Source organism: Phyllostomus discolor, chromosome 5 (assembly GCF_004126475.2).
Source record: "Phyllostomus discolor isolate MPI-MPIP mPhyDis1 chromosome 5, mPhyDis1.pri.v3, whole genome shotgun sequence".
In the NCBI taxonomy this organism is placed as follows: Eukaryota; Metazoa; Chordata; class Mammalia; order Chiroptera; family Phyllostomidae; genus Phyllostomus; species Phyllostomus discolor.
In genome coordinates this window covers 5,657,191-5,670,264 of record NC_040907.2, presented here as the reverse complement: position 1 = coordinate 5,670,264, position 13,074 = coordinate 5,657,191, and the positions used below count along the sequence as shown (strand labels likewise).

Here is a 13,074-nt window from a genome sequence, read left to right as displayed (position 1 = left end):
TATATTACACATTTACATACACTTGTAACGGTTCCCACAGAACAGATCACTAGAAACTACGTTTACATGCATGAGGGTGTGCTGTTCATGTGACTGCTGTCTCTCTGCCCCCAACCCACACTTTACCTCTGACTTTGGGATGCTGGGGCCAAAAGCTCGCTCCCTTTGCAGCTGGCCATTTGTTAGGCTCGCCAACAGGGGGCGCTGCAGGAGAACAGGCCAACTGAAGGTGAGCAGTGATGCCCGGTCAGCACTGATGATCCCCGCAGCGGGGAGGGGTGGTTCCAGTTTCCAGCTCTGCGCCCCACCCACGGGACTAGCACACGTGTACAGCTGGTCAGGGCCCGCCCTCAGAGGTCTGGGTCCCGGTTCTGTCCAAGCCCTCCTCCGAGCTGCTGCGTGCCAAGAACGCCAGTCTCTTCCCCTGGTTCCCCCAGCCTGGGGGGCAGGTGATGGCTGCTCCCTGCACCTGTGCCCTCCAGTGTCCCTTACTCGCCTTCCTGTCTTCAAATACCCGACCAGCTCCTTACACTACCTTCTCTCTATTAAAATAATAGGTGTGCTCCTGTTTTCCTGCCGGGACTGTGACTGATAAACAGGATACCTCGGTTTCTAAGGCTTTGGGTGTGGGCTGCCAAGCCGCTTTCCAGAAAGGCCCCACCGACGTGAGCACATTCTCGCGGCGTCTCACAGCACCAACTCCGCATGCTAGTTGCAGGGGAGAAAAAACAGGCTTCTGCACATCAGTCCCCTTCTCTGCACCCACATCAGCGCTAGGCATGCGCATCTTAAAAATAAATTCAATAGGTGAAAAGAGGCACCTCATCGTTATTTTAAGAAATATAGAATTATCTTCACTTGGACTGAGCCTGGGACGTGCAAGGCCTGAGCCAGGCCTGCCCTGCACTGTGCCGTGCACCACCGGCCCCACCGGCCCTAGGAGGGCCCGCGGTCCTCCCCGAGGGGCCACGAGGCAGGAGAGGAGCTCGGGGAGCCAAGACGGGGCCTCCCACCCGGCCGTGTTCTCTGCTGTTGCCGAAGTGAGGATGTTAGCAAAACGTTAACAAAGCTTCAAGGGCTTGTGACTTGCTTTAGGTTTAAGAGGACATAGGCAGGTTCAAGATGCCACAAAATAATTGTGACAATGGGGACAGGAGGTAGACAGGTGCCTAGAACCCTCAGAAGTGAAGAGAGACGACAGCTCCAGCCCCAAATGAGCAGGAGCAGGTCCTGGGCCATAGGGGAGGGGTGGCTGTCCCCAGACGCAGAGGAGTCCTGACCACTGTGGCTGCCGTGAGCAGCAAGCGACTGTGCTCCCCGAGGCCAGCGTCTCTTCTGGGGTGCAGTGAGCGCACCCCACCAAACGCCAAAGGCACTGAGTGCCCAGAATGTGCTGGGTTCGACAGAGGAAGACAGACAAGACACGCTTCCTTCCCCAGGAAAGACGACCTGGAGAGAAAACGCTCCACCAGCACGAGGTGTGCCCTCGGGAGAGGGCAGGGGACAGGTCCCACAGGGAACAGGCTTTATGAAAACGCACTGACAAGTGGAGAGCCCAGTAAAACTAAGCATTGGGAACACACGCCCACCAGGAGAGGAGCGCCCCCTGCAGGGTGTCTGATGCGTTTTCATCTTGCTCACCGGGGTTGCCCCGCACCCGGAGCAGGGCCCGGAGCAGGCACGCACTAACCGTGAATTCAAGGATCAGGGAAGTCTTCCAAGGACCCTTACTGCACTGGTTTGAGTGGGGTCCCCCCAAATAAGAATTTTTAACTCTCAGTTTCAAAATTCTGGGCCAGGGGCCAGTGTTACAAAGCTAAGGCTGTAAGGTCAAAGCGAAAATAAACCAGGTGTTTTCAGACAGAAACACCAACTTGTGCTGCTGACACTAACTGGATCTCAAGGTCACCCTCCTGGCTTTCCAAGGCTCCTGATCAACCAGCAGGAGAAGAATCTGAGCAGGGTCAACGTCCCATTTCCACAGCGTGGGGGCGGGGGGTGGTGAACAGTCCACGCCCTGCCGGCAGCGGGTCAGCAGGCTGCACTTGTAACCGGACGTCGGGACACTTGGTAACAGGTGTACAGGGACTTCACCCACGGGCTTTGGATGGCCTGGCCCCCCTGCACACCCAGGAACCTACCTGTATAAAACTTCATCAGGGAAGGGACCAACAGCTTAGTGGAGAGAGGATGGTTCTCGATCATTTCAAAAAACTTCTGGGTTCGCGGCTGAACGGCGGGGTTGGTCATGAACATGACTTCCACCAGCTTGGCCACCAGATAGGGGTTTCGGATGTAGTTCTGGTTGCACAACATCACGACGAGGAACATCACGATATCCTGAGTGCAGGGCTCATAAAGCACCTGAGGAGAGTACCTGGGCACAGGCGAGACGGGCGAGACATGATGCTCCGAGCACCCCAACCTGGGGAGACGCTGAAGGGGGGAGGGGGGCCCCTCTCATGTGCCAAGTTTTACGTGAGTGTTCATATCACAACCAGGCAGGTTTAAAACCCATCACATCTCCTGGCCATAACATTCTAGAAAATAAACCAGAGCTCTGATTAAATCCTCTGGTGTGTGTCAGAAAAGATCTTCACTACCCAAAACACTTTAAAAAAAATTTTTTTTAGCCCTGGCTGGCATAGCTCAGTGGATTGAGCGCGGGCTGGGAACCAAAGTGTTACAGGTTCGATTCCCAGCCAGGGTACATGCCTGGGTTGCAGGCCATAACCCCCAGCAACCGCACATTGATGTTTCTCTCTCTCTCCCTCCCGTCCCTCCCTAAAAATAAATAAATAAAATCTAAAAAAAAAAAAAAAAAGATGGATTTAAAAAAAATTCTTTTTTGATGGAGTTAATCATTTTAAATTTAAAAAATCTAAAATGTCACTTACAAACTCAACCCATTACTTTGGAACCTTGCTCCAATTTTACTATGGAGAAAATTTTTGGTACAAAATATAGATGTGGTGTTTCTGCCTTTGAATTTCCACTGAGATATTTATGAACTGCTCCTACTGTTGCTCAGAGGCACACAATCATTAGAAATTCAACCCAATTTTCACGGAATACATTATCATCAGCGCTGCTACTCCCCTTCTGTCTCCGAGATATTCCCGGGGCTGGCCCAGTGCCGCCGTCTGGATTTACTCTCGGGTCCCCGGGCAGCAGTTAAAGCAGCCACACGAAATTTCAGGCACGCAAGTGTAAAATGGAGGTTTGCAATACAATTCGCCACATACACGAGACACATAAAAACACATTAGAATTGCGTAATGTGCTAAAGAAACTTACTGTACAATAAAAAATAAAAATTCGGCAACATCTTCTACATAAAACTCAGGCAACGCTGCGAACACCTTGGGGACGTCCGAACTTAAAGGCAGTGTCACACTGTCAACCAGAAGGAAAGCACAAGTTACAGTCTGAGACGACAGAGTCACATGTCTGCACTTCAAACATCTCCCGCCCCTCGGAGCGCCGGGGCCCACGCCGCTGCTGCAGACTGCCCGCCCACTCACAGTAACAGGACGGTGACGGTGACGAGTAAACGACATGGCTGCCTCCATGGAGGGGCCGTCTGGGCGGTGACAGAAGGCCACCAGGGCCCCGCGCTCAGGACGGCCCAGAGGCCGTGATCTCCAGCTTTTAGCTTCCCATTTATAGATTTCATTTTCTACCAACCGCAGACTGGTAAGAATAAAGCCAGTTCTTAAAAAGCACCATGTCAAATTCAAAACGGCAGGTGCCGACATTTCCTTGTTACTCGTAACTAATTGCAGGGAAGGTACTGGTTAATTGCTCCGATTTCACGGTCTACACACGTGCGGTCTGGCAACTGAGTCTCGCTCAGGTAGGGGCAGTGGCTCCAGTTGTGGACTCGGAAGTGCGGCCAGGACAGCGAAGCCCGGACAGGAGGGGGAGGGGCCCGCGTGCACGCGCACTCACTCGGGGTAGGCGGGGTCCAGGATGCGGAGCAGCAGCTGAATGAGGAGGCCGTAGAAGTTCAGACACCGTCTCAGGAAGCTCTCGTCGAGTAAGCCGGCGTCGGCACAGGCCTTGCATCGTACCAGTTTCTGTGGACAGAGGCATGGTCCAGCCACGGTCAGTGGCAGCTAAGTACCTGCAGCGTGCAGGGTGGGGGCGGGGCCGGGGGAGGGCAGGCCTGGGGCTTCAGGAGCCTCACCGCTGACCAGCTTTAGGATGCTGGTTGTGTTCTAAGAAAAATGAAAGGTGGGCCAGGCAGACCCCTGGGCACAATCCCAGCACGCAGCGAGTGCTCAGGGGCTGGTCACTGCTGTCATATTTAAATAGCTCGATCAGGGAGGGGGCTGACGGGGGAGGCTCTTTGGGTGTCAGGGAAGGTGAGTGGGAAGAACCCCAACAAATCTGCATCTGAACTCCAGGGTGCCACCTACGAGCTGCCCCTGGGCAAAATGCTTGTGCAGCGAGGGTGTGATACCTACCTTCCAGGACCTGTGAGGAATAAGCACACGCTAATTTAAACCATATATGGACTCCCTGACACATTGCCTGTGGAGTGCTTAAGGGTTCTGCAGACCCTGGTAACAGTCCCCAGTTTACTCTGCACCTCCAAGAAGTCCAGTCTCTTAATGAATAAAATGGAAACCTTAACTTGTGCCAGAAATCCAAGTTGGATACAATTTCTATACGTTACCCTAGTGATCAAGAGAGAACCTTCTAATTTGAACAAAAACATAAGAAAAATGCATAAATTTGCTACCCGTGCTTCCCTTGGACGATTTCTTTTAGAGCTGCCTCATAAGCCCAAATCGGCCCATCTCTGGCTGGGTTCTGTGTGATGGATCACTTTCAATTAAAAACGAAGAGTGAGGTGCAAAGGAAACAGGTTTTTCCACTACCACAAAGCCACTCTGTTAAACACCATGGAAATGCATGGCCAGACACACTCCAGTGTGTTTTGGGGTGCAGGGCTGGGGTGTGGAAAATGGAGAGGACCCTGCCCAAGGCAGGGCACGGAGGTGACGCTAAATTGACGATGGCAGAATCGATCAGGAGTGCGCACCATCAGGGGCGTGGCACAGGCACAGCCTGCCCTGAGATGAAAATATCATGCAGATGCCTGCAAAGCATCAACAGCTTTTTAGATGCATTTTATCTCGGCGGGGGGGGGGGGATAATGAAGAAAAAATAAAGACACAAAAACTGCTTAACCAGGGCACATACTCTGGTGGGAAACGTACTATTCCGAGGCTGGCCTGGAGTTACCCGTGAGCCACACAAACCTTGAGCTGGGTTTTGCAGCGCTTCAGCATCTCGCGGTGCCTCGTGGCCAGCGGGGAGTCCTTCCACTGGCTCTCGTTGTTTTTCAAATCTTCCACGGTTCTGAAACCGAAGACGAGCACAGTCACGCGGGAGGAACCACGCAGAAGCGTCACCCACCACCTCATCTATTCATTCTGGCCAAAATCCCAGCGGCTCTCCGGCACAAGCTTCCCCCGATTTGGGCATTTCTAAAACCGGAGACTATCTTATAGTCGATGACAAGCTTTGGTTTAGCTGGCAGCGGTTTTCTTTTTTTATCGGTTCCTAAATGATGTCTTAAAATTGACGAGCGACTTTCTGCTCATCAATCCGCCGAGAGGCGAACCCTCACGGACGGCCGCAGCGAACACCGTGCCGCCGAGGCCACCCGGTGCTGGGAGTGGCCGAGGCGCTTCTGCCCGGTGGACCCTGAGGCCGCTTCCTGCCAGGCCGGGCTCGAAGGAGAACCTTTTCTCCAGCCATTTCAAGGATGCAATAAACCAAACAGGAACCTTCGAAAAGATTCTTTGTCTTTACCCCAGGAGAACTAGACCCTCAGGTGTGCGACCAGAACTCCAGTGCGCCGGACAGAATGATGCTCCTCCCACCAAGACGTCACGTCCTGATCTGCAGGACCTGTGCGTGCGTGTGTCACCCCACACGGCAACAGGGACTCTGCAGGTGGGATAAGGGTGTGGACCTGGAGATGGGGAGAGTGTCCTGGATTGTCTGGGTGGGCCCAAGTCATCACAGGGTCCTCCCTGGAGAAGGAGGGAGTCAGAGTGAGAAAAGGCGAGTGACCACAGAGGTCAGAGAGAGGTCTCCTGCGCCGCGGGGGAGGGGCCCGGAGCCAGGGAGAGGCGGGCGGTGTCCGGGAGCCGGGAAGGGCCAGGAAAGGGATTCTCCCCTACAGCTTCCACAAGGGACGCAGCCCTGATTTTAGGACTTTGCCCCCCGCCCACCCCGAACTGTGGGACAACTGCTGATGTTCTAAGTCCCAAAAGTTGTGGGAATCATTTGCAGTGGCAACTGGAAGCCGGTTCTCTGACTCAGCCGTGAGGGTCGGCCAGAATCTGAGGCCGGGACCCCGGCGGTCCGAGGCTCCCGTGGAAAACCTGCACGGACGCTCGGCATTGAAGACACGGAGCGGCTCCCCCCGCGATGCTGGAGAGCTTACAGAGCGCAACGACAGGCTCGAGGGGTCAAAACCTCACCCTGAGGGAAAGTCAATGGACCAGGGAGTTTCTAAGATGATCACAAAGTAGGGTCCAGTTGTACGAAGTGCCAAATTTAACATAAACTTAATTTCCAGCCTTACAGGACCTTTCATCTGAGAGTCAGGGCCCGGACGGGCACTCCAAGAACACCTGCCGGTCGGGTTGCAGGAGAACGCCAAATGCCCTTGGGCCCCACCATGCCTCCCACGTCCCCGCCTCAGAGTGACATCAGTCATTGTCCTTACGGGCCAATTACATGTCAATATGCAGGAGAAGTTCACACTGGAAAATAAAAAGGGGCAAGAGTCGCTAGTGCCTTACATGTTTCCCACTGTGGATGTAACAAATTATCACAAACCCGTGGCTTGAAATGACACAATTACAGTCACGGAGCTTCGGAGGTCGGAGGTCTAACGCGGTCAGCGTTCCCCCCGGAGGCTCTGGGGAGGAATGTCTCCCTGCCCGGGGCGGCTTCCAGAGGCCCCCCCCCCTCCCTGGTTCCTGGACCACGTCCCTCCGACACCTGCCTCCCCCATCACGCTCCCTCTGTCCCGCCTCCTCCCTCTCACAGGGACCCCTATGTTCCGGGACCACCAGGATGGCCCAGGAAAATCTCCCCGTCTCAAGACTCTGAACTCCCTCCCATCTGCAAAGTCCCTTTCGCCGTGTAAGGTAACATGTTCACGGTTCTAGGGTCGAGGACGCGAGTAGCTTTGACCCTGTTGTTCCACCTACTAAATACGAGGCGATGGAAATGTGGGGAGTGCGGGCGGGAATGGGCTCTGAGATGCTTCACCAGCTAAATTCACAGACAGGATCACACCTGCCGGAAGGTCTGGATGCAGGGTTCCCCAAGGGGCCGGGCAGGGCTCTGCTCGTGTGCCCAGCTGTTTGTCACTTGGAACTGACAGTGCCCTGTGCTGGGTACAGTGAGCTGCCAGGAAGCCCCTGATACCACTCAGAGGACGGAACCCAGCATTACGGAGCCGGGAGGAACAGTGGACACTAACCAGTTCTGGTGAGCTCAGACCACTGCCCCAGGTACACACCCCACTGCGTCCCGGAGGACACTCCCCGTTTGGGCGGTGAAATCACACGGGGGAAGGGAACCCCGCCATCGCTGAGAAGCACAGAAGTGACTCCGCTGTGGCTGGGAATGGAGGAGGCAGACGTGCCACTGACGAGTACCCTCCAAAGGCAGTGGGGGTGATGGAGCCAGGGTGGGGGGCGGGGGGGGGGGGGCACCCGTTCCAGGACGACAGCACGGACAGACCCGCAGCCACAGCCTGGAGCTGTTACAGGCCTCTCTCCATTACTGACCTACAAGCTGATACGGTCAGCAGACAGAAGGACAATGGGAGCAAAAGATGGACAAAGTTGACTTCACTGACACAGGAAACGCTGCAGTGAGCTACCCGGAAGGCCCGTTCCTTTGGCTCACCTGAAACATTTGCTAATGGGAATGTTGGGGGATAGAGCAAACCTCAATGAGGTTCAAAGGACACAAACCAGAGTATGTCTTTGATCATAATGGAATTTAGCCAGAAATCAAGACGATTTGTTCAAAACGTTTGCTTCCCGTTTCTGTGATTTTTGTCTGTCAGAGGTGCTGGTGCACGGGAGAAATGCTCAGATGGAGAAAAACAACAACGGTGACAGTGACTCGGAAACTGAAGCTACCACCTGGCCATTTTGGTCTCTCAGTGCCACAGGGCAACATGCAAAAAGTGGACCACATGCCGGCAGGGGTCAACGATCCTGTTCCTCAGCAGAAACCAGAGTTACTGATTCACAGCCCGAAGGAGGGGGAGGGCTACATCTGGAACCCAAGAGATCCTTTCAAGTGCCTCCTGGTGATACCATACCCGGGGCAAAAGCTCATGGAAACCTGCAGCAACCACATGCTGAGGACTGGGCACCCCAAGAAACCAGAGCCTGGGTCACGTGACCGTGTAAAGCACCCTGGCAGACTGAGGGGCACGGGCGCGGCTGTGGGGGCAGATGGGTGCTCTGGAACATACATGCCCCCACATTCAGAGCAGGTGGGCCCAACAGCACCGCCCTCTTGTGCGAGCACATGGTGACCCCGGCAACCCCGGGACACGGCACTGCACGCACCTGTTCAGCTCCCGGATGGCCCGGAGCCTGCGGATGTAGCGACGGCAGCTCGGCAGCACGGAGAGGTGGTGGGCGTGCAGGGTGAGGAAGAAGCATTCCGTGGGGAATTTCGGCTCAGAAAAGGGAGGCTGGTCTCCATCTACGAAAAATAACGTAATCCCCTGGTTACAGGACCGCATCAGAGAAGAGGCACAACTAATGAGGCAAAACTACCCTTGAATTTTCAAACAGTTTAAGGACACTTCACAAAAATTGTAGACAATAAAAGATAAAAACTACGCCCCCCCCCCCACCAAAAAAAAAAAAAAAAAAAAAAACCCACCGTAAAAAACCACAGGGTAATGTTTTAAGAAAAACAGAATTCCTGCGAATGCCATTTAAAGAGCAGGTTTTCTTCCCCATCTGATTAAATGTTTACATATATGCAGACCAAAAATCCTTTGTTTTATACATTTCATAACACAGGTTGTAAATGTCATTTAAAAATCTCAAGATGGTATTAGATTATGTTAGTAAGCTATAGATTCTACCATGTCCCTTCTGTTGGGCACATCGCTGTTTCTAACTTTTCTCTGTTAGAAACAGTACTTGGAAAATCTGTGTACTAAATGTTCCTCACTCACCCCCAGCTTTGGCGCACATGCTGGAAAGTGGAATTGCTGAGAATGACAGTACTATAATTTTTGTTATGAATCCCCAGAATGCACTTTAGATAGTCTAAATCAACTGATTAGATGACATCTATTACTTCACAAGCTATACATTCTACCTTATTACTTGTTTTTGGATAATTTATGGTTATATAATGATAACTTAGATTTCTTTCCATTTGTATCCAATTCTTCCTACAAGTACACATATTTTCCCTGGAAGAGTATTTATTTCCTATGACACATACTACTTACATTTTGTTCCAAACAAAAAAACCTACCTCTTGGTAGAATATAGTTTTCTCCTTACATATTTCTAACAGTTCTGTATTTTGAATGGCGTGATTTTATCAATTATAGGACACGTATTTTCCTCCATTCATTTTACACGTGCATTTTGTCTCGCTCAATACAAAGCGTGTTTATGTATTAAGATACATATGTATATACGCAGTCTCTGACAATAAGCTTCATTTCTAAAATTACTATAAATTTCTCTCTCTTTCACAGAAAGGTCAAATCCTCTGTTTGTTTTTTCATGTTTTCTTTACTAGGTTTTTAGGAAAATGTTTAACCTTTGATTCTCCTAAATTTATTAGTCTGTGAGGTTTATTCTAAGACTAGACCAACAGCTACTAATTCAAATGACATTAATCCAATGCTGACTTACTGTTCATCAGATACTTAGTTCTTAGGACAGTTGAAATGCTTTTTTGGAATGTGTGTACCTGCCCACGATGTTGCCACTGCCCATTCCATACATAAATGCCACAGGGTTCTGAGGTCTGTCATTAGCATGTTGTACAGATGAAGTAAAGATCAATAACCATAGTATTTTTGAAAAATTCACATTTTATACCATCAATTCATAAAGATCTATGAACTATTTCATGAGAATTTTAATTGACACATACAAAATCTATATAACTAAGCTGCTGCTATCACTTTTATTATATATATTTAAACTCAGAACACGGTATTTCCTTCCATTTCTTCTACATACCTATTTGACTTTGGCTAATCCAAATAAGAACTGTTTTACTATATTCATTTTTATTGCATATCATATATCTAGCTCAAAAATTCATTTTCTGGAGAGGTAATAATTTGTGAGGAATCACTAGCATCCAAACAAAATAACCCTTTTTCTAGACTCTACAAACTCTGACTTCTTAACCAGGGCAGCGGTGAATCACCCACCCACATGAGCCGGATGTGACCACTTAGCTGAGGCCCAGTATTGGTATTCTTTGGGTTTCTACCAAAACAAAAAATTGGAAAAGTGGAAAGCCAAGCCACCCACTTAGGACTCACTCTGAACCCCGTATGGTAATTGCTGAGCTCTGCAACACACAACATGGCGCCCATGCCTCTTGCATTTCCACTTTTCTGTTTTCCTGACCCCGTCTCCCAGACACACGTTGTCGGTCGCAAGCCTCCATAACTCCCCTCTGCTTGTTGCCCTTCCTTTTCTCGTCTCCTCTGGCTTTGCTCCTTTGCACCCTCTCCCTCCGCCTCCCAGCCTCACTGGGCCGTGACTGCTTTCAGCCGGGAAATCAGGCAGCATGGGCTCTCTTCTCCCTCCTCCTTCCCACAGGCCTTCGCGCTGGAAGGGGCCTTCCTCAGAGAGGACCTGCCTCGGCTCCAGCCTTTCTTCGGGCAGCGGGCAGCCTGCTCTCTAGAAAAGCCCCCTTGATCTTCTCCTCCCAGCCCTGTAACTCCCTGGACTCCAAGAGCCCAGATCTGAATGCTGGAGTCTGCCTGGCTCATGTGAAATCAGGGCTCCTGAATGGAACAGATTTCACAAAGAATGAGACTGCTTCTCTCCCTGTGGACAGGCTCGAGAAACTGCAGTCCAACTAAACATGGCGAACAAAGGGAGCGCTCAGATCAGGCCGTGTGGGAGACGGGGCCCCGGACTCGCCGCAGAAGACCCTGGCGGCGGGGGAACTAGCTGATGAGCAGGCCAGGGGAGCTGGCACCTTCTGGAACCTCAGTGTCCTCACATTTAACGACAAGACAGTACAGCTGCAATTCAGACGCTTACAGTTCTTTTCCTGATCAGCCCATAAGCCTACAGACAGAACATTTCCTACGGAATGTAAGGGAAGGTCAAAATGGAAGGCACACTAAAATCCCTGGGGTGTGATGCTGCCTATGTTTTGGTGGAAATTGACCACGACTCAGAAAGAGCTTTGCACTGGCAGCCAGGTCTGGCCCTGACGAGAGCCATGACTCGTGAATATCGGTAACGTCGACTGCCTGAGGGAGGCAAACCACCGAGTCCTGAGACACACTCCCTCCTTTGCCACCCCCTTGGAGTGAATCTTGGGGACACGAAGTCCCCGAGTCTGACATCACCGCTCTAGGGGAGAGGAGTCGGTGAAAACGGTCCCCGGAGGAGAGGAGGATGGGCCAGAGGGAGCGAGAGGGGAAGGGGCAGGAGCTCACAGACAGGGAGGCTGCGCTCGTGTCAAATCCCAGCTGTGGGATGAGGCTCCGAGTCCAACTGTGACCTATTGGTAAAGGTCGTCCACCTATTCTTTCTTTTATTATTATTAAAAAAAAAAAAATGCCCTGGCTGGTGTGGCTCAGCGGATTGAGAGAGAGCTGCAAGCCAAAGGGTCGCCGGTTCGATTCTCAGTTGGGGCACGTCCCTGGGTTGCAGGCCAGGTCCCCAGTAGGGGCCAAGTGAGAGGCAACCACACAATGATGTTTCTCTCCCTCTCTTTCTTCCTCTCTTCCCCTTTCTCTAAAAATACATACATAAAATCTTAAAACAAACAAACAAACAAACAAACAAACAAACGGCAGCATTCAGTGACCCAACGGCGGACGCAGCACTCACAAAGCTCGCTCAGCCACTCGCTCACGTCCTCCATGGTGGCGTTCACCCTGGTCTCGTCGTGGGGAAGAGCGATCCGGCACCGCGGGTGGAATATATACGTGGGGTCAACCGTCTCTAGCTTGATCTTTGTACTCAGCTGCTGCAGCACCCAGAGGAAATTCAGCATGAAGCCGTCCGTAGACACCAATCTATCGTCTGTCTGTGAAATAGGAAAGGAAGTATTCAGAATAATGATTTGAAGAGAAATTCCAGCACAGCTTTACGAGAAAGGTGACCAGATGTGCATCTTCGCGTCAAAGACAGGACACATGTATCACGTCCCCACGGTCACTCCGCCAGCAGGTGCTGCTGGTTGCGTGTTGACTCACACGGGAAGCATTTTATACCTTCTCTCACTGACTCTTTACAACAGCCCTTGGCAGTCAGGCAGCCTAGTATTCACACTTTGCAGAGGAGGACACTAAGGCCCAGAGAATGTTAAGTGGCGTGCGCCTCAGAGCTTCAAAATCAGTAAGTAGACGCACGAAACGTCGCTTCCATTCTCTCCTTCACGCTCCCTCCAGAGCATCCGAACAACTAGTTTCCCTGTCCCCACTCGACTAGGTTTCTGCGGCCGACAGCACCAGCACATTCCTGCAGTAATCGCACAGCAACTATAGTAAGGACAGCTAAGCAGGCCGAGTGATCGGGGTGCAGCAGGCACTGCTCTAGCAGCCTTACGCACGGTCAGCCCACAGGCTCAGGACCACTGCCGTGCACGGTCAGCCCACACCCGCAGGACCATGGCCGTCTCCACGCACGACGAGGCAGCGGAGAAACGAAGACGGAGCCAAGGCCCCCTGTCAGTAAACGGTGGAACCGCGGCTGGAAATCCAGACAGTCTGACACGAGGTCCACGCTTCCCTATACGTGTTTTCCCTTCTTCTGAGTTGAAATGTCACGGCCTTCGTCG

At 51.9% G+C, this 13,074-nt stretch overlaps 1 protein-coding gene across 4 annotated transcripts in view; it reads right to left on the bottom strand.

Annotated features, from left to right (window-relative positions):
• The window catches only part of UBE4B (ubiquitination factor E4B), a 100,893-nt gene that overhangs the window by 19,697 nt on the left and 68,122 nt on the right, over positions 1-13,074 (bottom strand). For all 4 annotated transcript variants that reach the window (XM_036025282.1, XM_036025283.1, XM_036025284.1 and 1 more), the window contains 6 exons: positions 12,123-12,321; positions 8,625-8,763; positions 5,271-5,370; positions 3,952-4,079; positions 3,298-3,396; positions 2,142-2,377 (listed from right to left, as the gene is read on the bottom strand). In XM_036025282.1, coding sequence (XP_035881175.1) covers positions 2,142-2,377; positions 3,298-3,396; positions 3,952-4,079; positions 5,271-5,370; positions 8,625-8,763; positions 12,123-12,321 — 901 coding nt within the window. The remainder of the gene's footprint in view (positions 1-2,141; positions 2,378-3,297; positions 3,397-3,951; positions 4,080-5,270; positions 5,371-8,624; positions 8,764-12,122; positions 12,322-13,074) is intronic.